Source organism: Leptodactylus fuscus, chromosome 1 (assembly GCF_031893055.1).
Source record: "Leptodactylus fuscus isolate aLepFus1 chromosome 1, aLepFus1.hap2, whole genome shotgun sequence".
NCBI classification, from domain to species: Eukaryota; Metazoa; Chordata; class Amphibia; order Anura; family Leptodactylidae; genus Leptodactylus; species Leptodactylus fuscus.
The window spans coordinates 122975912-122999554 of NC_134265.1; the positions used below are offsets into that span (position 1 = coordinate 122975912).

The following is a 23643-nucleotide window of genomic DNA, read 5'->3' on the forward strand; positions in this document are numbered from 1 at the left end:
AAGTAGCAGGTCAATTGTGAACATATACCTGGACATCTGTTTTGCTCTAGATCAAGGATCGATACCAGCAAAGTGATATGCTTTTTTTCGGTCCTCATCTTTCCTAGCTAGGTTAATTGAAGTTTTATATGGAACAGAACAGATACAAAATGTAAAACACAAGAAAGAGCTTAAAGGGGCTCTATCAGCAAAATTATGCTGTATGAGCCCCACATATGCCTGAATAGCCTTTAAAAAGGCTATACAGGCACCGCTAATCTTATTTTAATCTCCCCCCCCCCCCGTTCTTCTGGCGTGTTTGGTTCAAATCGTGTGCAGTAGCGCTCCTGCACACGCTCCGGGGCCATTTGTGTAGTAGTTCTAAGTTCCCTTTAGAACTACGCGAGCGTACTGTGAACCTCTTCATTCCGGAAGAACAGAAGATCTAGGCGGGGAAGAGCCAGGACAGGAGGGCGCCACTGGAAGAAGAAAAAAGAGGAAGGCGTGACAGCAAGATGACGTTGGACAGTGCAGGACCGCCCACTGTGCACGGTAAGTATCATTTTCATATTTGTTTTTAGGGTATTATTTTAAAACGGGGGGGGGGGGGGTGTTAAAATAAGATTAGCGGTGCCTGAATAGCCTTTTTAAAGGCTATCCAGGCATATGTGGGGCTCATACAGCAAAATTTTGCTGATAGAGTCCCTTTAAACAATACCATTAGCTAGTGTATAAGTAAACGATCTAACCTGAAAACGGGCATGTCAAGGGGAAAACAGGTATGAAAAAGAAAAGAAAAAGGAAAAAATAAAAAGACACCAGGGGTGACAAAAAAGGAGGAGACAAGAGAAGGGGGGTGAGTGTGGGGGGAGGTGGGGAGGGGGCTCACCATTGCAGTGGGAGGGGGGCCAGGTAGTCTTATGAGAAGAGGCTGGTAAACTCTGAGAATTCCTGAAAACTTTTTTAAATATTTATTATCGACTTTTAAAGAATTTTATTCAAAGTTAATTTTTAGTGTGTTTCAAAATCATTTCTGGAATGAGAGCCCAGTATGGTTGTGAACCTAGCCTTATGTGTATGACCAACGCAACTTTCTCCTTTGTTTAACACTAAGTAGCTATTATATCCGTAATATATCAATGATTTACTGCCTACGCAGTTTATATAGAAAGTGTAATCTGTACCCTAAAAAGAAAAAAGTTCAAAATTTCAGAATGCAAAAAAGTCAAACATTTGTGTAGTCCTCAAGACTAAAAGTAGGCCCTGAAATGGTTCATGGGACATCCATTGTCTAAGGTACATAAATCTCCAGAATTTGTGATTATGACTCCTGATCAAGACCTGTTTCCACTGGGGTGTTCCCATCAAATATATCTGTGGCATATTCAGAGCATGCTATGCTATTTCTATAATTCTCATTTCACATGGCACAACCTAATTCTATCTGTGCCAGGATGCTGTCACAACTATTCTCATGTTAGGCAAGATTTGCAGAGTTGAGAGCTCACAAATCACAAATTTAAGGCATTTTCTGTGGATACGCCAGTCTAACATGAAAAACCCCTCTAGCTTTACTTTAAACTAGCAATATACTATGTATATTTATTGTGCTAATTTTTTGTATAAATGTAATTTTACCAACAGTAGTTTATAAGAAATAGTGCAAAGTAAATGCTCATTGAAATTTGAAATTGTATATTATATCTTGCATCTGCAATGTGCTCTTGGTCTGGCCAAGTTCTAACCTGATAGCTGTCTAACATATGGAAATAGCATTGGGCCCTAGTGCAAATCTGTGATATTTATGTAGCAGTGGAACTTGTCATTAGGCACCAAAACTCAGATCAGACAACCAGACCCTTTTAGTACAGCCACCAGCTATGTCTCCCCAATAGTTAAGCCATTTTCTACAAATGCCTGTGAATGTTTCCATTGTGTTTGAGGCTTTTGCTTACTGTAGATTTTACATTTCTAAAGATAAAAGAGAGGAGGTATAATGTTTTCTTGCTGAATTAGTTCCCATTATACCAGCAGTAGCATATTTCTGTAATACTTGTAAAGAATGCCCTGAATATATTGGGTCACGGCCTTCATCATTTCACAAGCAGATGATTATTATAGTGAGCGCATAAGGGTTGGTTTGGTATTTGCAGCATTTCAACATTTATTAAAATGTATTGGAATTGCTTTTAATTTTATAATTAACCCTATCTTCATTCATTATACCAGGTATAAATACTAAACCCTTTGGAATTCAGTTTGTTCTCTGTGTACAATAGAGATTATATAAGGCATGAGACAGATTTATGACAACAAGGGCCGTTTAATTGAAAGTGGTGCAGTTGTCAGTAGCAGCTGAAAAGGTTCATTTCCCAAAAGGGCTGTAGAGAGAGAAGATGGAAATTTACTTGGGCAACCACTCGGGTCTCCACTTTTTATTTGCACTAGTTTTTATAAATCATCTCCATTTTATGCTCCTGTATATTGTATTGTGAAATGTATCGGAATATTGTGTGTGAAATAAATATATACTTTTGTGATATTTGTAAAAACATTTTTCATGGTACACTTCATCTGAATAGAACCAGATGTTCAGGATTTAAGGCTTTAAATATAGTCTTTCTATACTAAATTGGCCCCAGCATGGGTAATATCAAGTAATGATCTTTCCTATGGCGTCCCTGGCTAAGCTTTTTTTTCTTTTCCCTATCAGTATGTCTTTGGAGTGTGGAAGGAAACCCACGCAAACACAGGGAGAACATACAAACTCCTTGCAGATATTGCCCTAGGCAGGATTTGAATCCCGGGCTCCAGCACTGCAAGGATTTTAGAACAATAGCTTGGTATTCATGGATCTAAGACACACCCAGTGAGGACAGTAGTTATGGGTAGGATATCAGGCTCACCACGGACAATGAGGGGAGTGATCTAGTATAATGGCTACATGACTAGACAAAGCTGCTTCCTACCCCTGTCCCTAGAAAAGGTAAATTTTCACCTGATAGGTTCCCTTTGAGTAGTTTTCTTTTTTCATATAACTTGAATAATAAATTTTCTAAAATCTATAGCAATTACTATAGAATTACTCATGAAAATGTGCCAGAATGTACCAAAAACTGGCATACATGCTTTGCGCCATATTTATTAAGTGTTGTAGCCTCTTTTTGCACCTTTCTGACAAAGTGTGGGGTTTTCAATGAAATGGAAAGACGGCGCTCTCAGGTCACAACAGGATTTTATTCAAAAAGACAATGATGCACAACGCTAAAAAATCGCCGCGTTTCGGGCACACCTGCCCTTTCTCAAGTGCGTAACTAATTAGAAAATAGATAAAACAAGTATTCACTTCAACGTTTTTTTGGCCAGAGAAGCACTTAGGCCTAAGTTAAAATATACAATGAATTCAAAAAATAATAATACATGATTTATAAAACAATAGTAAAACAAATCTCATATACCAACCTTATCATTTAAAATATAAAAAAATCTATATATACATAATAACAAGTAAATGTGCCAAATCATCTCAATCTCATGATAGAAAGCCATTGCATATCAAACACTGATCGTTAGCATGCATCATTGTGTTGTTATTTATATCAATGTGGCTACCAATAATCCCTAGTTTACAACTACAGCAAAAAAAGGGGGAGCATAGAGAGTCTTACCTTCACACAAAGCTCGGTCAGTCTGGAAGATGTATACAAATTGTATGCCGTGTGCTCCTAGGTTTAAATATAGTGGAGCTCGTTTGGCTCCCTACATTCCTTGGAGTGTTGCCAGATGGTGCGATTCAGGTTGGAGAACATATATGTCCGCGCAAAATATTAAAGCTACACAACAATGTGCTCTAAGTTGTAGCGCATATGTGACTCACGCGTGCGTGGTATAGTTAGCATTATTAAGCGCATAGCTAAGTGCTCATACGTGATATGCATATTCATGGTATGATTACCATTACGGAGCACGTGACTGAGTGCTCATACATAATTCGCGCATGCGTGGTGTATTTAACATCGCGGGACACATGACTGAGCGCTCATATGGTAAATAAAAGGTATTGATGTTTTTTCGGATTTCTCCCTAATATTACAAATGAATTGGAGCAACTCATAATGAAAACAATTGTTCCAAAAAACAACAGATATAGTAAGAAAAAATATATATACATACATATAAACACATATATACACATATATACATACACACACACACATATATATATATATATATATATATATACATACACACATACATACATACATACATACATACACACATACATACACATACATACACACACATACACACATGCTACAGACTGGGACTTATATATTTTCAGCGTTTTGAAACGCGGCGATTTTTTAGCGTTGTGCATCATTGTCTTTTTGAATAAAATCCTGTTGTGACCTGAGAGCGCCGTCTTTCCATTTCATTGAAAACTCTATCTTCCCTGGCCTTGGCCGGTGTCCATCAGACGTGCTGCCTCCTCCACCTGGCGGTAAACCCCAAACGTAGTTGTGAGCGATTGTCACAACCTCATCAGGTGAGAGGCCATTTGGTCCTTTTAAATCTTCTGGTTATTTCCACCAAAATTTATCAGACATTCTACACTATATAGTGTGCTCGGTGTCTCTTTTGTTTTTTATTAAAGTGTGGGGTTTAGCAGACGAAGACAACCTCGTCTGAAAAGGGTGAAGATTAAGATGCAAAACTGTGTCCCAAAGAAATGTGCCAAAAGTCTGGCTTTTTCCTTGTTTGTTGCACTATTTAGTAATATGTGGTGTGAATTTAGGGGGAAACAGTGAAGATATACCCAATTTATTAAGAAGCACATGGCTGTCAATAAATTTGGTGTATCACTGGACCGCCATGAAACAGAAACTCAAATTTAGATCTGAGCTAAACTTTACATAGCACCATAGTAGGTGAGGTTGGATGAAGACAGGTCCATCAAGTCCAACCTATAAATTTACAGTGTTCATCCAGAGAAAAGCAAAAAACTCAATGAGGCTGATGCCAATTGTCCCATGTCAGGGGAAAAATTCCAAAGGCAGCAAAAGAGTACAAAACCCTGGATCAATTTTTCTGACCTGAATGATATTTAATCTGTTAGATAGAGGAGGCTAAGCCCTGTCCCATGTTAGAAAATTGATTTTTGTAGTGTAAAATACCAGAATAAGCTATGCGGTAAGAAATTCAACTTTTTACAGCAATTAGTGGAGTTATGGCTAGATGGTGCAATGTCTGTGTGTTTTAGTTCCTCACCATTATCAAGATGTCTGTTTTCTGCTAAGGCATAGGAATATTCCGATTACATACTGAAAGCCTGTATATGCCATACTTCAGACATTAAAGAGATTTTTTCTGGGTTAAAATTTTATTTTTTGATGAGGCCGGGAGAGGTGGAAAAACAAAAAAAACAACCCATACTCACCTATTCCCACTCTAGTATCTCCCAGCGCAGTCCAGTTCTGCAACTCTGTTGTTGTCTTTCGGTAGAAGCCCCACTGCACGTGACTAGTGAGGCCAATGAGCGTCCTCAGCAGAAGGGACCCAGGAAGTCAAAGCTGCTGAGGAATTTCACTGCAAGAAGACAGCTGAGCAGAAGGACTGGACCTCGTGCGGAGGGCACCGGACCACTAGGGACAGGTGAGTATGTTTAAAAAAATAAAATAAAAAAATAAATCACCTTCCCTGGACTAATTTAAAAAAAATATTTTAGCCTGGCCAACCTCTTTAAGGTTGAGGTGTAATTTAAGCCACATTAAAAACCAAATCTTAAAAGCTGTCTGAAGTTTTGATGCAGTTGTGAATTTTACCCATGAAGTTTTTAAACTAAATGTTTTACCTGTAACAAGTGCACTCTTTAAGTATCTAGGGGTTTGGATCTCCTGTGAACTGGGAGAGTTCTTCTCTAGGAACTACCTGTCGCTCATGTGGACAGTTACAACTAACTTGCAGAGATGGTGAACGGCATCTAGTCTCATTTTGTCAATATCATAAAACCCTCTCCATATGAGTCCCCACCCCGCATTTTTTACGTTTCTGTATTAAGATCTAACTTTCTCAATATGGACAAATAGATTGACACTGTTTTCGTCCTGACAAAATGAATGGAGGTGAAGTGCACTTTCTCTGCTACTCCCCTCTATGGATTCATCTTCTACTGCAGCTTTAAGGCCTCACCCTACCATTGGGCCGAAACTCCTAATTTGTAAGGTGTTATTTCTGAGGCACTCTATATGTTATACGCCTTCTCCCATGTACCCTATTACTGGGTAACCCTGAGTTCCTGACAGTCATGTCATGTAGCACCTTTAAGCCATGGCCTATGGTGGGAAAGTTTATGACAGTGCTTTTCCATGTGGATGACTGGTGACCCTCCCCTAGGGAGCTACTCAACATTTTCCAATCTGACCTCTTTGGGACCCTGGAGGGCACTTAACTTTCTTGTTGGTCCTGTCAACCCCAGAGGGTTATGACAAGCCTCTAACATCATTTGAAAAGTCCTACAGCAGAATTAGCCATGTTCGACATTCCCTGTCAGACTTCTGCACTTCTTATCCCTCCCCCACTGGCTACAGACTTCCATTTCTGGATATATGAGAAAATGATCTAGTGCCCCTCAGTGCTCCATAACTTTGGAATTTACTCATAACTCCTCAATCGCAAGTAAGTACCAAGAAGACATTTATAATCTGCTAACTAGATGGTACCATGTGTCATCTAAACTTCACAAGATTTTTCTGACTGCCTTCCCACATTGTTGTTGTCATGGTGTGGAGGAGGGAACACTGCTACATATCTTTAGGGTCTGTGTTGGGGTTAGGAGCTTTTAGAAAAGATGTTTTCACCATCTTTCTACCTTATACACCTGTCTAATCTTTCTTTGCACACTTACCGTAAGTCGTCACTTCAACACTTTGTCAGTGCTGCCAGTGCCTGCACCCCAGGTTTCTGGAAGGCTACCACCCTACCTCTCTTGTTCACTGGATACATAAAGTATATACATGGTGGAGCTTACCACTTTTCTTAGGAACACTCATGACTCATTTATTACTGCCTGGACTCCTTGGATTCTTTTCCAGAATAGCATGACCTCATGAGTAAGAATTGAGGGGCTGGACCTGTTTTTTAGTGTCCTCTTTCCTTGGTAGGTTGCTGGAATTCACTCTTTCCCCTCTTTGGCTATTTTGCAAAAATAAAATTATAGTTTGATCACAAATTTCCCTCTTTTCCTCCTACCCTTTCCCTGTATACTCAATTGTTATGCTCAGTGGCATAAATATTAGGGTAGCAGCGGTAGCAGCTACCACAGGACTCGGGACCTTAGGGGTCTTAATAGGCCGTTACCTGCTGTAGTAACCCCAGTAGATAACGGGTCCTATTTATCTACTGATTCCCGCTCCTGCTCGCAACTGCCTCTGTTTCTCCTTCTGTGCCCCATACCATGCCCTGGAGGAGAGAAGGGGAAGCAGAGGCAGCAGTGAGCAGGATCAGGGATTGGTAAGTGAGGCTGCGGATCCACAAACTCCAACAAACACTGCTATCATTATACACTGTCTACCAATAAGTATTTGGACACTCATACAAATGAAGATATCTGCGGTCGTGATGTAAGTCACGCCTTCCATCGTTAAATAGGAAACAGCAATGGCAACAGTGCATTGGCATTAGTCGCATTCAAGATGCCACGAAGTGCAGAGTTGCCCGATTCTGAGAAAGGGGTAATTGTGGGGTTCCACAGAAATGCTCGATCCTTAAGGGATATAGCAAGCGAACTGAATTACCCAAAATCAACAGTGGCCTATGTGATTACAAAGTGGAAGGATGAATGGTGATTGTTGGAATGTGCCCCAAGTCGTCAGACCTCCGAAACTGGGAGATAGAGACAGACAAGTGCTGGCCAGAGAAACCGCACCCAACCGATGGCTCACATACACCAGGAGTTTCAACATCCGGGAGTATTGTGTCAATCAATATCATCTGTAAGGAAGCATCTGCTGAGTTCTACCAACTATTGGATATGAATAAATGTTGTTTTTCTATTCTACCACCGGTGTCCAAATACTTATTGGTAGACAGTGTACTCTGGAGTTTTTTCAGACCTCCGAGTATACTAATTGAAGGCCCTCCAGCATTTGCAGGCAGTCTTCGGGCCTGTTTGGTGATGTCCCAGACCTCACGTGGACCAGGCCAGCATCATTACGTGTCACGACTAGAGATGAGCGAACACTAAAATGTTCGAGGTTCGAAATTCGATTCGAACAGCCGCTCACTGTTCGAGTGTTCGAATGGGTTTCGAACCCCATTATAGTCTATGGGGAACATAAACTCGTTAAGGGGGAAACCCAAATTCGTGTCTGGAGGGTCACCAAGTCCACTATGACACCCCAGGAAATGATACCAACACCCTGGAATGACACTGGGACAGCAGGGGAAGCATGTCTGGGGGCATAAAAGTCACTTTATTTCATGGAAATCCCTGTCAGTTTGCGATTTTCGCAAGCTAACTTTTCCCCATAGAAATGCATTGGCCAGTGCTGATTGGCCAGAGTACGGAACTCGACCAATCAGCGCTGGCTCTGCTGGAGGAGGCGGAGTCTAAGATCGCTCCACACCAGTCTCCATTCAGGTCCGACCTTAGACTCCGCCTACTCCGGCAGAGCCAGCGCTGATTGGCCGAAGGCTGGCCAATGCATTCCTATGCGAATGCAGAGACTTAGCAGTGCTGAGTCAGTTTTGCTCAACTACACATCTGATGCACACTCGGCACTGCTACATCAGATGTAGCAATCTGATGTAGCAGAGCCGAGGGTGCACTAGAACCCCTGTGCAAACTCAGTTCACGCTAATAGAATGCATTGGCCAGCGCTGATTGGCCAATGCATTCTATTAGCCCGATGAAGTAGAGCTGAATGTGTGTGCTAAGCACACTCATTCAGCACTGCTTCATCACGCCAATACAATGCATTAGCCAGTGCTGATTGGCCAGAGTACGGAATTCGGCCAATCAGCGCTGGCCAATGCATTCTATTAGCCCGATGAAGTAGAGCTGAATGTGTGTGCTAAGCACACACATTCAGCACTGCTTCATCACGCCAATACAATGCATTAGCCAGTGCTGATTGGCCAGAGTACGGAATTCGGCCAATCAGCGCTGGCCAATGCATTCTATTAGCCCGATGAAGTAGAGCTGAATGTGTGTGCTAAGCACACACATTCAGCACTGCTTCATCGGGCTAATAGAATGCATTGGCCAGCGCTGATTGGCCGAATTCCTTACTCTGGCCAATCAGCACTGGCTAATGCATTGTATTGGCGTGATGAAGCAGTGCTGAATGTGTGTGCTAAGCACACACATTCAGCACTGCTTCATCACGCCAATACAATGCATTAGCCAGTGCTGATTGGCCAGAGTAAGGAATTCGGCCAATCAGCGCTGGCCAATGCATTCTATTAGCCCGATGAAGCAGAGCTGAATGTGTGTGCTAAGCACACACATTCAGCACTGCTTCATCACGCCAATACAATGCATTAGCCAGTGCTGATTGGCCAGAGTATGGAATTCGGCCAATCAGCGCTGGCCAATGCATTCTATTAGCCCGATGAAGTAGAGCTGAATGTGTGTGCTAAGCACACACATTCAGCACTGCTTCATCACGCCAATACAATGCATTAGCCAGTGCTGATTGGCCAGAGTACGGAATTCGGCCAATCAGCGCTGGCCAATGCATTCTATTAGCCCGATGAAGTAGAGCTGAATGTGTGTGCTAAGCACACACATTCAGCACTGCTTCATCACGCCAATACAATGCATTAGCCAGTGCTGATTGGCCAGAGTACGGAATTCGGCCAATCAGCGCTGGCTCTGCTGGAGGAGGCGGAGTCTAAGATCGCTCCACACCAGTCTCCATTCAGGTCCGACCTTAGACTCCGCCTCCTCCAGCAGAGCCAGCGCTGATTGGCCGAATTCCGTACTCTGGCCAATCAGCACTGGCTAATGCATTGTATTGGCGTGATGAAGCAGTGCTGAATGTGTGTGCTTAGCACACACATTCAGCTCTACTTCATCGGGCTAATAGAATGCATTGGCCAGCGCTGATTGGCCAGAGTACGGAATTCGGCCAATCAGCGCTGGCTCTGCTGGAGGAGGCGGAGTCTAAGATCGCTCCACACCAGTCTCCATTCAGGTCCGACCTTAGACTCCGCCTCCTCCAGCAGAGCCAGCGCTGATTGGCCAGAGTACGGAATTCGGCCAATCAGCACTGGCTAATGCATTGTATTGGCGTGATGAAGCAGTGCTGAATGTGTGTGCTTAGCACACACATTCAGCTCTACTTCATCGGGCTAATAGAATGCATTGGCCAGCGCTGATTGGCCGAATTCCGTACTCTGGCCAATCAGCACTGGCTAATGCATTGTATTGGCGTGATGAAGCAGTGCTGAATGTGTGTGCTTAGCACACACATTCAGCTCTACTTCATCGGGCTAATAGAATGCATTGGCCAATCAGCGCTGGCCAATGCATTCTATTAGCATGAACTGAGTTTGCACAGGGGTTCTAGTGCACCCTCGGCTCTGCTACATCAGATTGCTACATCTGATGTAGCAGTGCCGAGTGTGCATCAGATGTGTAGTTGAGCAAAACTGACTCAGCACTGCTAAGTCTCTGCATTCGCATAGGAATGCATTGGCCAGCCTTCGGCCAATCAGCGCTGGCTCTGCCGGAGGAGGCGGAGTCTAAGGTCGGACCTGAATAGAGACTGGTGTGGAGCGATCTTAGACTCCGCCTCCTCCAGCAGAGCCAGCGCTGATTGGTCGAGTTCCGTACTCTGGCCAATCAGCGCTGGCCAATGCATTCTATTAGCCCGATGAAGTAGAGCTGAATGTGTGTGCTTAGCACACACATTCAGCTCTACTTCATCAGGCTAATAGAATACATTGGCCAATCAGCGCTGGCCAATGCATTCTATTAGCTTGATGAAGCAGAGTGTGCACAAGGGTTCAAGCGCACCCTCGGCTCTGATGTAGCAGAGCTGAGGGTGCACAAGGGTTCAAGTGCACCCTCGGCTCTCCTACATCAGAGCCGAGGGTGCGCTTGAACCCTTGTGCAGCCTCGGCTCTGCTACATCAGAGCCGAGGGTGCGCTTGAACCCTTGTGCACACTCTGCTTCATCAAGCTAATAGAATGCATTGGCCAGCACTGATTGGCCAGAGTACGGAATTCGGCCAATCAGCGCTGGCCAATGCATCCCTATGGGAAAAAGTTTATCTCACAAAAATCACAATTACACACCCGATAGAGCCCCAAAAAGTTATTTTTAATAACATTCCCCCCTAAATAAAGGTTATCCCTAGCTATCCCTGCCTGTACAGCTATCCCTGTCTCATAGTCACAAAGTTCACATTCTCATATGACCCGGATTTGAAATCCACTATTCGTCTAAAATGGAGGTCACCTGATTTCGGCAGCCAATGACTTTTTCCAATTTTTTTCAATGCCCCCGGTGTCGTAGTTCCTGTCCCACCTCCCCTGCGCTGTTATTGGTGCAAAAAAGGCGCCAGGGAAGGTGGGAGGGGAATCGAATTTTGGCGCACTTTACCACGCGGTGTTCGATTCGATTCGAACATGGCGAACACCCTGATATCCGATCGAACATGTGTTCGATAGAACACTGTTCGCTCATCTCTAGTCACGACCCCTTCCTGGCTCATGTGATGTCTGTACCAACATTTAAGAGGGCCGAAAATAGCGGGGAGTGCAGCGGAAACCGGGATAGGTGAGTAACATTGATTTTTATGTTTGTCACCTCCCCTGGGTCTCTGATCATTATATTCTGGGGTCTGAAATGATAATATAATAATTGTTAATGGGTGGTCCAGCATGGGGCCTAATACTGTGTGCAGAGGCCACTATTGTGCATAATACTCTGTGCAGGGCCCACTGTGGGACATAATAGTGTGTGCGGGGGCCACTATGGGGCATAATAGTCTGTGTTCAGGTTCCATTACGGGGCATAATAGTGTGTGAAGCGGCAACAGTGGGACATTATACTGTGTGGACAGGCCACTATGGAACATTACACTGTTTGGAGAGGCTGCTATAGGACATTACATTGTGTGGAGGGGCCGCAGTGGTACATTATACTACCAACAACAAGAAGAAATGACTGAGGCCATCAAATATAATCCAAAATACAAATACTTTATTTAAACAACAATTTTTAAAAGAATACACCAGGGAGGAAAACGTACCATCAGACTGGAGTCCCGGTTAAGGTAGGTACTGTATATAAGAGTATACATGGGAAAATGTAGACAACATAGAAAAACTTCAAATATAAATACACTTGTATATGTACACCCCAATGACAGAGTCAAATCAGATGGATATAACATATAAATTCTCATAAGGTGTTTGAATCCTCAATAGAAAAATCTGTGTGCTACATAGTACATTATACTGTCTGGAGGCCACTTTGGGACATTATAGTTTGTGTTAATAGGGCGTTATACTGTGTGGTGGTTAGGAAAGGGGGCGCTGCCGTGGGGGCCCCAAGTCAAAAGTTTTCTGAGGGGGCCCAGTCTATGCTAGTTGCACCACTGGTTATGGTTTATGTTAGAATTGTTTTGGCTATAGTTTTGATGATCTCGTTTCTTTCATTTGGTTATGTTTAGGCTGTATTCACACAGAGTAATGCCAGGTGTTTTTTGTGTGTTTTTTGCACATAGCGCCGCGTATACGCTGCGTTAACGCCGGGCAACGCCACCGCAAAATAGCGCGGTGTTAACGCGGCGTACACGCGGCGTTAACGCGGCGCTATGTGCAAAAAGCACACAAAAAACGCCTGGCGTTACTCTGTGTGAATACAGCCTAACTCTGTATTTTAATTCAAAATTGCCTTGGTTTGTCCTAGTGTCTTTCCTTATGATTTGGCAGTGATTTGTTATTTCCTTGTTACTGTGCCATCTCCAAAATCAATAAATAAAGAATTTAAGAAGAAGGAAAAAAAAGTGCAACCTCAGCAAAAAAAAAAAAAAAAAAAAAGAGAGAAAAAAGCAGCTTTGGACAATTTCATTTGTTTGAAGATTCTCTGAAAATGAGCTAGTCGCTGGTTCTTCCAGAAAATCAGCACTATATCTCTTATTTGCACGAGAACCTGATAAGTGCCATACAAGAGAAAAAAAACAACATGACATGGTACCCACTCCAATTAATGTGCTGCCCATTCCCCAAAAGAAAAAGATGTTCTTTATAGCCACTATCTGCCACATTCAGTAGGGGTCTTGAATGACCTTGAAAGATTATTATTTAGAATCTGAAAATAGAATATTTTAATCTTGTTTTCAGGAGGTCTGTTAAATATATCATAAATAAAATGTATAATAATAGAATAATATATATTAAAGTTTCTCTTTACAGTGTTGTCAAATTCCGTCGAACTGGAGAAAGTGCCAGATCAGAAGAAGACAACATCTCTGGGGAGCATGAGATTCAAATTGGAACTGTCCACACAGATTTGGAGGCAGTGGAACTGGAAGATGGAACCACCGTGCCCAAGGAATTTGCCAATCCTACTGATGGTAAGAATACTACTTCCATTTATAATTGGTAACAAGTATGTAATAAGTATTAATTAAACGAATGTTCCCCTTCCTGGTAACGGACCAACCTCCTAGTTGGTCTACCTTTCGCTCGCCCCCCCCCCCATTCACACCTCCATGATTACGCTCCCTATCCTTCCCCCTTCAGTTTGTTCCCATCCCCCCTTTTTTTTTTTCTCCTTGTCCCCTTCTATCCCCAACCCCCCTCCCCCGGCATTCCTCCTCTTCCTTTCCTGCCTCTGTCTATTTCTTTCTCCTTCTTTTTCTGCCCTCTAAGATCTTGTGTGGCTGAACCACTCTAGGGGCCTCTCTGGCAGTCCAGTGATGTTTTGTTTTATTTGTGTTGTCTGTATTATTGTATTTCTTTCCTGTGTTTTTTATGTTTTTGGGTCTGATTCATACCCTGTTGTATTGTTAAAAATTTGTGATGAAAACCAAAATTTAAATGCATGCATTCTACTTACAAGTGTCAATGACCTAAAAGATGATTTTTACTAGATTTGTTACATAAAGACTAAACCCACCAAAACACATTAAAGGACTTTATGCCACATACCAACAATATTTTTTTCTACCAACGGTATTTTTAGCATGTGTTCTCTCTCAATTTATGCCATGAAAGGGCAACCTCTCTAAGTGTTCTGTGCCCAGTGCTGCACAAAATGAGTACCCGTAACAACCATTATAATACCTAGTATATGTGTAGTGTAGGAATGCACATATGCATTGTTCAATGTATTTTATTGTTATTAGTTTGCAGAAATATAATTTATGCTATAAAACAAAGTCTTGTATGTGAGCAATTTATCTAATACATTGACGATTATATTTCACACACACCCCTTCCCGTTTATTTGCCTGTATCCTTATTTAGAGTTTTCTTTGTTCTGTTTTACAGATACATTTATGGTGGAAGATGCTGTGGAAGCAATTGGATTTGGAAAATTCCAGTGGAAATTGTCAATCCTTACTGGACTGGCCTGGGCAAGTAACTTGGATATATGAAGATATAAAAAGTATTTAAAGGAGTTGTCCAGGACATTGGAGTGGTGGCACTGGAGCGTTGGGATAATGACCAGACTATTATAAGTTATAGTTTTATTATAACACATTTCAGCCTTTAGTAATTAAAAAAATAGACAACCCCTTTAAAGCAAGTGTTTTTGTTCCTGTCTATTTTAATCTCTATGTGTTATTATTTTTAAAGATACAAACAATAGAAAATATTATGTGGCCATACTTACAAAAAAAAATAAAAATAATAATAATAATAATAATCAGCAGATAGCTTCCATTCATTTAACACAGTGGTATCTAACCAGTGGCTCACCATAGGAGCCCTTAGTTATGACCATATAAACAGGTTATAGCACAACAACCACCCTGGCAATATTGCAGACATATCCTATTCCCTAAACAGTGGCAATATGGATGATATAAATAATAATAAATCAAAGATTTCACATGAAAATATCTGCAAATGTTTGCAGTTTCAAGATTTCTTATTTCACTACGTTTATTGGGGGGGGGGGTTTGTTCAGCATTGCTATAAGTTTTGGGGTATTTAGACTAGATTCACATGAAAGAGGGGAAAGGGAAAAAGTCAATTTTTCACAACTGTCTTGAACCCCAGGGGCGCCTGTTTTCATGGATCCTCCATATATTCAGTGCATAGAGGGATCCATGAAAAAGGACAAAACTAGGACATGACCTATATTTTGACGGTCCGTGACAATGTACTACAGAAATAACAGTCATGTGTATAGCCCCCATTCACTTACATTGAATTTAATGATGCTGTGTGATGTCTGTTAACAAAATGGACGTTACAGGCCATTAACCACTGTTGTGTGAACGTAGCCTTAGTCTCACTTGAAATACTTTCAAACATAGTGATAACGGTTGCAGTGATTCCACACTTAGGCTCAATAGAATCTATAAAGTAGTACAGTGCTACTTGGTCACTGATATTTCCCTCTGTCTTACAAAAGACTGTCATTACTACAATGGTTAGGAAAATCTCTAAGACTGCAATTTTTTTAAATTATTTACCGTATATTTGCAAAAGTGTTTAACTTTTAATTGTCTACAAACTTAAATATGGTTATGTTTATAGGAAAAACTCTTTAAGTATCCTGCCCATCTATATGTCATGTAGTAACTATCTAGACCTATAGATTCCATGGGAGCAAATTTGGATGAGTTTTTCACATTTTTTTTTATTTATTCAAATTTGTTACGATTACTGTTACCCCTAGTGTTACTTTTATCACCTTTCCACAGGATGCCCTTGGTTATCTCCAGCAGTCCCACAGATCTTGAATCTATATCTTAAGATCCAGCACCCTATTTAAACTCCTAGCTGTGGTCACACAGTGAGGGGGAACAGGGGGCTTGGAGTCCCTGTTGTAATCAGAAATGTATCATCTAGAAAGTAAAGGTCAATGAATGTTGATTCTGTGTGATTTCTTGTATCTTTGAGCTATGAATACTTTCCTCTTTTTTCCATTTTCATGAATTCTTTGCGTCTTGATTTGTTTAGATGGCTGATGCAATGGAAATGATGATTCTTAGCATCCTAGCTCCCCAGCTCCACTGTGAATGGAGACTTCCCAGTTGGCAGGTTGCTTTGCTCACATCGGTAAGCAGATACACTGACCACTTCTTGGATTGAATTCCAGGTGTTGCATTGACGTAATATGTGCCCAAGGACTTGCACTTATCCCGTGTAAGCACAAAGCTTTGCTGGCACAGTTATTGAATATAAAATTGTCGGCTGCAGTATCTGCTCCGTGATAAATTTATACTACAATGCCCTTGGTAATTGAATCTGTTTAGAGTTACCATAAAAGATTAATATTTGACTACAGTAAATCTTCAGAAGTGGTTATAAAACATATCGATTTCTTCTAGTGTCAACCTCACATCTGTAGAAGGTTCACTCTGTAAGATGTTTCTAAACTTTATTGAGGATGCCAATATATATCGTGCTAGTTACAGTGACTATGCCCTTTTATGTTTGAGAAATGACAATAAAATGTGATGTTAGTGTAACATGAATAAAATATTATATTATAATCCTAATCTTATTATATTTCATCTCAGACTTTCTGTGTTTTTGACATTTCCTTCATGATAACTTAGCATATAAGCATCTAAGAGCTGTCTTTTTCAGATCTTCAGTTATAGGATGATGCCACCTTCAGTGACTAAAGGACACTGCGACACAAAGATTTGCTGATGTTCATGTTCTGCTTTTCTCAACAGGTTGTGTTTATTGGGATGATGTCCAGCTCATCCCTTTGGGGAAATCTCTCAGACCAGTATGGCAGGAAAACGGTAAATTATACAAAGTCATATTATGAAGTATATTGGATTATGTCACATTTAATTGGGATTTGCTTCCCTTGACATCTGCTGTTGCCTTTACTTTCCAGGGCCTGAAGATCAGTGTGTTTTGGACATTATATTATGGAATCCTCAGTGCATTTGCGCCAGTCTACAGCTGGATTATTGTGCTCAGAGGACTAGTTGGTTTCGGGATTGGTGGCGTTCCTCAGTCGTAAGTGTCCTACTGATCTCCTTTCTAGTGACTGTTCATAATTCTTTGTCATTTACATGGTTGTTTATAGTTTGTACACCATGTAACCCTGTACGATATAACTTCTCTTTTGGGGTTTTGGGTATTAACAAGAATTTGTCTACTATGAAAGCAGACACTTATACTAGTTTATTAGTTTGCCCATTCCACATTTTTGTCACTTAGAAATTCAACTTAGGGCTCGTTCACATCTGCGCCCGGGTCTCCGTTCTGCAGGTTTCCGTTTCCTGCACAAAACTGGCCAGGAGACAGAAACCTGCTGACATCTTTCAAACCCATTCATTTGAATGGGTTTGAAAAGTGTCCGGCCGTGAGCGCCGGTGAGCCTTTTATGCTCTCCGCGGCGAAACCGTTTTATTTTAACTGGACACAGTCAGAGATGCAGTACTCTTTGTCCGGTTTTTAAAAATCCGGTTTCGCCGTGGAGAGCTCAAAACGCTCACCAGCACTCACGGCCAAACTCGGCATGACAGGTTTCCATTTTCTGCTGGCAGAAGAGGGAAACCTAATACGGAGTGCTGAACGCTGGTGTGAACCCAGCATAAATATTATTTATCTCCTTTTTGAGAAAACGTACAGGCATGTTCTGGCCTATCAAAAGACCACTGGCGTAACGATAGGGTTTGCAATTGTCGCTGACTGGGCCCAGAAGCCAATGGGGCCCACTGGTCATGCTCAATTTTTTTTATCTCCTTTCTGATTTCCTTTGATGGTTGTTGTAAATTTAAGACCCTTGCCCTCTGCTGAACTAGAATGAGAAGATTTTCCATATGCAGCCCTCCACTCTCAGAAAGAAGAAAATTAACCCTTTAAAGGCAAAAAAAAAAAATAACAGTTGGAAAAGAAAAAGTAAATGCTGCAAAAATGTATCCAGGGGATGCAGGTGCTGGCTGTGAGGAGAAGTTCCTCGACCAACCGACATCCCCCCCTGCATTCCTGCACGCACTGTTATGCCCCATAGTGGCCCCTGCACACAGTATTATGCCCCGTAGTGGCCCCTGCACACAGTATTATACCCTATAGTGGTCCCGAGTGACCCCCGAGTATAATAGCACTTTTGAGGCCCACGGCGTCACTTACCGATCCTGGCCCCTGCCAGCTCACCCTGGGTTAGCACGGTGCCCTCACTGTATTTTATACAGATTCTCATTGTACAGCATCTCAGCCAGGCTATGCATTGGTATAATATACTGAATAGATTATTTAAAGAGGACCTTTCATCAGATTGGGCACAGGCAGTTCTATATACTGCTGGAAAGCTGACAGTGCGCTGAATTCAGCGCACTGTCGGCTTTCCCGATCTGTGCCCCGGGTAAAGCGCTATCGGTCCCGGTACCGTAGCGCTTTAGTGTCAGAAGGGCATTTCTGACAGTTAGCCAGGGACGCCCTTCTGCCCAGCAGCGCCTATCGTGCTGTACTGTGGAGTGGGGAGGAACGCCCCCTCCACTCCTGATAATACTCGTCTATGGACGAGCAGAGGGAGGGGTGTTCCTCCCCACTCCACAGTACAGCACTATAGGCGCTGCTGGGCAGAAGAGCGCCCCTGGCTAAGTGTCAGAAATGCCCTTCTGACTGTAAAGCACTATGGTACCGGGACCGATAGCGCTTTCACCGGCGCACAGATTGGGAAAGCCGACAGTGCACTGAATTCAGCGCACTGTCAGCTTTCCAGCAGTATATAAAACTGCCTGTGCCCAATCTGATGAAAGGTCCTCTTTAGGAGACTACCCAGTTTATTTGTAGACACATTGGGTGGGAGATGACATCTAGATTCAGAGTCAGGCCAACCCGTATCTTTACTCTTCTCTGTTACTGCATGGGCACCAATCACCTTGCAATGTCTTTCTGCTGTGTGAGGCCCGTCATTGTGTGAGTACATATTGCCAACTCACTAAAAGGTCTCTAGTTCAAGGAAAGAAACCAGCTTCAGGCTACTGACAGGAACAATCAAAGGCAGGGGCTAGACAGACGACCAATACAGAAAAATAAATTTATGTTGCCAACATTTTAGGAATTGAGAACAAGTACCAGCTAATATTTACATGTAGCTGTGCCCCCAGAATGAATTGAATTAGTGGGCCCCAGGCACCTTAGTCCAACAATGTCTTAGGGGTATGCAATTTGACCACACAATGTGAATGAACCCTAAGGCTACATGCACACGACCGAGTGTGCTGTACAAAGGTTTGGTCCATTTCCAATAATTATAGTACAAGTCCTATGTGACATTTGAACAAAATGTAACAGAACCCCCATCCCAACCAATGAAACCAATGAGGGGTAGAAGGCACTTGGGTCTCACCCAAAAGTCATTTAAAAGATTCCGCTTTACAATCGCCTCTGGCCTGCACACTTGGTCATGTGCATGAGGCCGTAATCTCTTATTTACTGTTATTTGCAGTCATTTTTTTTTACCTATTAACTAGAGTGACACTGTATGCAGAGTTTCTTCCTATGAAAGCAAGAGCAAAGTGCATACTTCTGATAGAGGTAAGAACATACATTTTACTCTAACTTTTTATTTAGAGTCCTTTGCTTATTATTAGAACAACTTGTGCACTGTTTTGCTCTACCAAGGTTTAGTAAAGGTTATGCCATTCAGGGCTGATTTTCAATAGTTAGAATCAATGTTTTTAAAAAATCTGTTTTTTCAAATGTTTATTGTACAAAATTTCTTGTTTTTAACAAGTAAAATCCCTTCTATTATCAGAATTATTCTTGGTCAGTACAGTATATTTACAAGAAATCTGTAGGTTGATGTCCAAAAACAGAGCAGGTTCCTCCAGGATCAGCATGTGAGCTATACAATACATAATGCCCTGGTGAGCTTGTGGCAACAGTAGTTTCAGCCTCTGATGGCACAGGAAGTAGATTTCAGACTTTCAACAGATGGTGTCGCTAAAATGCAGTCGCTGGATATAGCTGTACCTTGAAGGAGTAAATAATCCAACAAAGCAAATCTACAAAGAAGCCAACTGAAAAAAAAATAGTTTGTAAGCATTACCCAAAGGTAACTGCAGTTCAGCAAATGTGACATAACTGTGTCACCAAACTGATTTAATTCATGGCCACTCCTGAGGATCTTGTCTTGTTTTCACCCTCTAACCAGCTATGCGAATCTGGTCCCTGTTGCAGGGAACTAACAGGCCATTTCCTCAGAAGTAGGTCCAATTTCGTGGTGGCTGATCTGGATGAGCCAAGAAACATTGGAGTATGGCACCAAAATGAGAGGTAAGGCCTGGTTCACATCTGCGTTTGGTATTCTATTTGGGGAGTCTGCTTGGGGACCCCTGAACGTTATACCGAACACATTAAAAAGTGGTGAGCAATGAAAACACACGGACCCCATAGACTATAAAGTTGTCCTTACGAGTCATGCGGAGAGGAAACTACTTCAAAAACTACTTTCCTCTCTGCATGACTCGTGCAGACACTGTGCAGAAAACACACAGACATCATTATAGTCTATGGGGTCCATGTGCTTTCATTCCTCACCGCTTTTTAATGCATTTGGAATTCTGTTCAGGGGTCCCCAAGTGGACTGCCCGAACGGAATACCGAACACAGATGTGAACTGGGCCTGAGGACATGATTAGTGGATAAGCTGAGGTCAGGGAAGGTAGTGTTCTTTTGTGACAGGGTGCTGGGTTATAACCTGTAATAACAATTCTTCAAGCTTTAGCGCTAGATCACTCTACGTTCCTTTCTGACTTAATATTAGCAAAGACTTTATGTTGGTCAGTTGCCTTCTGGAAAATGTCGTTTTCACTTTAGACATTGCACAGTGATATCCATTAAGGGTGTTTTCCCATCTCCCTGTTTAAGCAGTTTGCCTGCAGTCTCTTCTTTTCACTTCCTATATTCCCCCCTCCATCCCAGCTTGTTGAACAGGACACTATGAAGTATCACAATACTTATGCAGATCAGATAATTTGAAGAGACTGGACTCAGTATTATTTGTGTGTTTACATATAGAGATAACAGACTTGACTTTATTAGCAAACTGCAATTAGCTGAACTGATTGTCCTGCAGAGCTGTGGATAACAATGAGAGCAGTGAGTGACGTCACTTGTCCAATCACACAGGTCCGGTGTTATAGAAATGCTGCGTATACAATGGGAGGAATAATTTCACATAGCAGGAAAACAAAGTAGCATTACAAAAGCAATATATTTAGGAAAAGTCTTTAATTTACATAATCTACCTGTATAGATAGGATCCTTGAGATGGGACAACTCCTTTAAAGGAACAGAAGAGTCACTGGTTTCCAACCAATACAAAGTATTTAAAAATGTTTAACTGTAACCATTAAGCTCATATCCATCATTTCCCAACGTACAACTATAGCATTATTTTAACTAAAATCTTGTATAAGATCTGGATGATGGGAAAAGACCCTGTTTTCAAGAACAGATCCTGGGTAAGATCTCCTTTTCTGAATAGTAATTTTGTGTTTTTTAGATGAACATTTTCTCCTCAAATAATCATGGAGCACCATCCTGTAAGCAGAGCTCTGTGCAGTCAACTAAACTTTCCAATACAGCTACAGATAAACTAGAAAGCGTATACACAATGGCATATGTTCCTGCATTATACGCTATGGATATGTATATGTGTTTCTCATTTATTTCCCATTCCTTTTGAAGTAATGGCTTTGGTTTAGGTAAACAAAGCATATTCTACACCAAAAACAGCTTTTCTGCAACATGTGGTCTCAAGGGAGCTGTTCTTGAATTATATACATTTAGACCAGAGGCATAGCTAGTGGGCGGGCAGAGGAAGCAATTGCCCCTGGCCACTGATTCTGTGGGGCCCACCCCAGGGCCGACATTAATGCTTTACTTTTAACTAGATTGGTGTCTGCAGACAATGAGCTAGTTAAAACCTATGCTTGCTTTGTAAACCTGCAAGACACCTCAGGTCTGCAGTTTACATAACATCGAGAACAGACAAAACTCTGTTCTTGGTACAGGCCGGCGCAATGACATCAGCGCACCTCCTGCGTCGGGACGCAAATGTCCTATGCATGGACCCTGCGCATAGAACAGAGGAGAAGAGAAGAGGAGGCGGCTGCAGCGGCAGCTCCATTCAGTAAAGTATTTTAGGTAGGTGAGTATAACTTTTTTTAGTGCAGTTGTGGGTGTTTTAATAGTATAAGGGGTTGTTAGGAGGGGGAAACATAAGGGAGGATTCATTAGAGAGCATTACAACGATAGCAAGGGGCCATTTATTTAAGGGCTATTAGGGGGGAGGTCATTTATATGAGGGGTCATTAGAAGCGCAGTATTTATGTCAGGGGGATTCAGGGGCATAATATAAGGGTGCAATTCATTTAATTAAGGTGGCACTTGGTCTTTATTACGGCTTGGCCCCAAGTAGCGGGCTATAGCAAAAAAAAAAAACACTGCAGCAAAAAACATGGCAGAAACAAAACACAGTTTTTCCAGAAGCACTTTTCACAGAAAGTCCGCAGAGGTTTTCTATGCACACTTTCTGCTTCCATTATACCTATAGGGAAACCGCCAGCGTATAACCGCTAGATATAATTGACTTACTGCGATTTCCAAAACGCAACAGTTTTGGAAATCGCAGCATGTCCACTCTGCATATTTTTCTGCAATGTGTGGATTGAATTCGCTAAATTCCCATCCACTTTGCAGGAACTGTAAAACGCTGCATTTTTTATGCGGCGTCTACACCGTGGCCACACCACAGCATTTATGCAGAAATGCAGATTTTTTTGTTGCAGATTTTGCTCCAGTTTTTTTTTTAGCCAAACCTAGGAGTGGCTACAAAAGGAATGGTAAATATATAGCAAGCTCTTATACTTCTAACTTCTGCTCAATCTAGTCCTGGCTGTGGCTCAAAAAAACGCAACAAAATCTGCAACAAAAAAAGCTGTGTTTCCACAACATGGGGCCTTAGACTTAGGCTGAGGCCCCACATTGTGGAAATGTGGCTTTTTTTGTTTCAGATTTTGCTGCGGTTTTTTGAGCCAAAGTTAGGAGTGGATTGAGAAGAAGTTAGAAGTATAATAACTTCCTATATATTTACCATTCCTTTTGTAGCCACTCCTTGCTGCTTTTCCACAATGTGGGGCCTCAGCCTTAGCCCTGGGCCCCATGAGCTGGAAACGCTGCAGTAAAAATCGCGGCATTTTACAGTACTTGCAATGTGGATGGGATTCATGCGAATCCCATGCCCACTTTGCAAAAAAAATTGCAGTGCGGACACACTGCGATTTCCAAAACCGTCACAGTTTTAAAAATCGCAGCATATCAATTATATCGACGGAAACGCTGGCAGCTTTCCCATAGATATAATTGCAACAGAAAGTCCGCGGAGGAAAACTCAGTGAACTTTCTGTTCAAAGTGTTTCGGGAAGAACCGCAATGCATTCATGCCGCGGTTGTTCCCGCAGTGCTTTACCGCGGCGGTTCCGGCTTTAGCC

General features: G+C 42.0%; 1 protein-coding gene across 1 annotated transcript in view; it reads left to right on the forward strand.

Annotated features, from left to right (window-relative positions):
• SVOP (SV2 related protein) overlaps nt 1-23643 on the forward strand; it is a 47167-nt gene that overhangs the window by 6963 nt on the left and 16561 nt on the right. Inside the window, exons 2-7 of the mRNA XM_075276602.1 lie at nt 13409-13569; nt 14489-14574; nt 16133-16231; nt 16858-16929; nt 17028-17152; nt 19618-19681. Coding sequence (XP_075132703.1) covers nt 13409-13569; nt 14489-14574; nt 16133-16231; nt 16858-16929; nt 17028-17152; nt 19618-19681 — 607 coding nt within the window. The remainder of the gene's footprint in view (nt 1-13408; nt 13570-14488; nt 14575-16132; nt 16232-16857; nt 16930-17027; nt 17153-19617; nt 19682-23643) is intronic.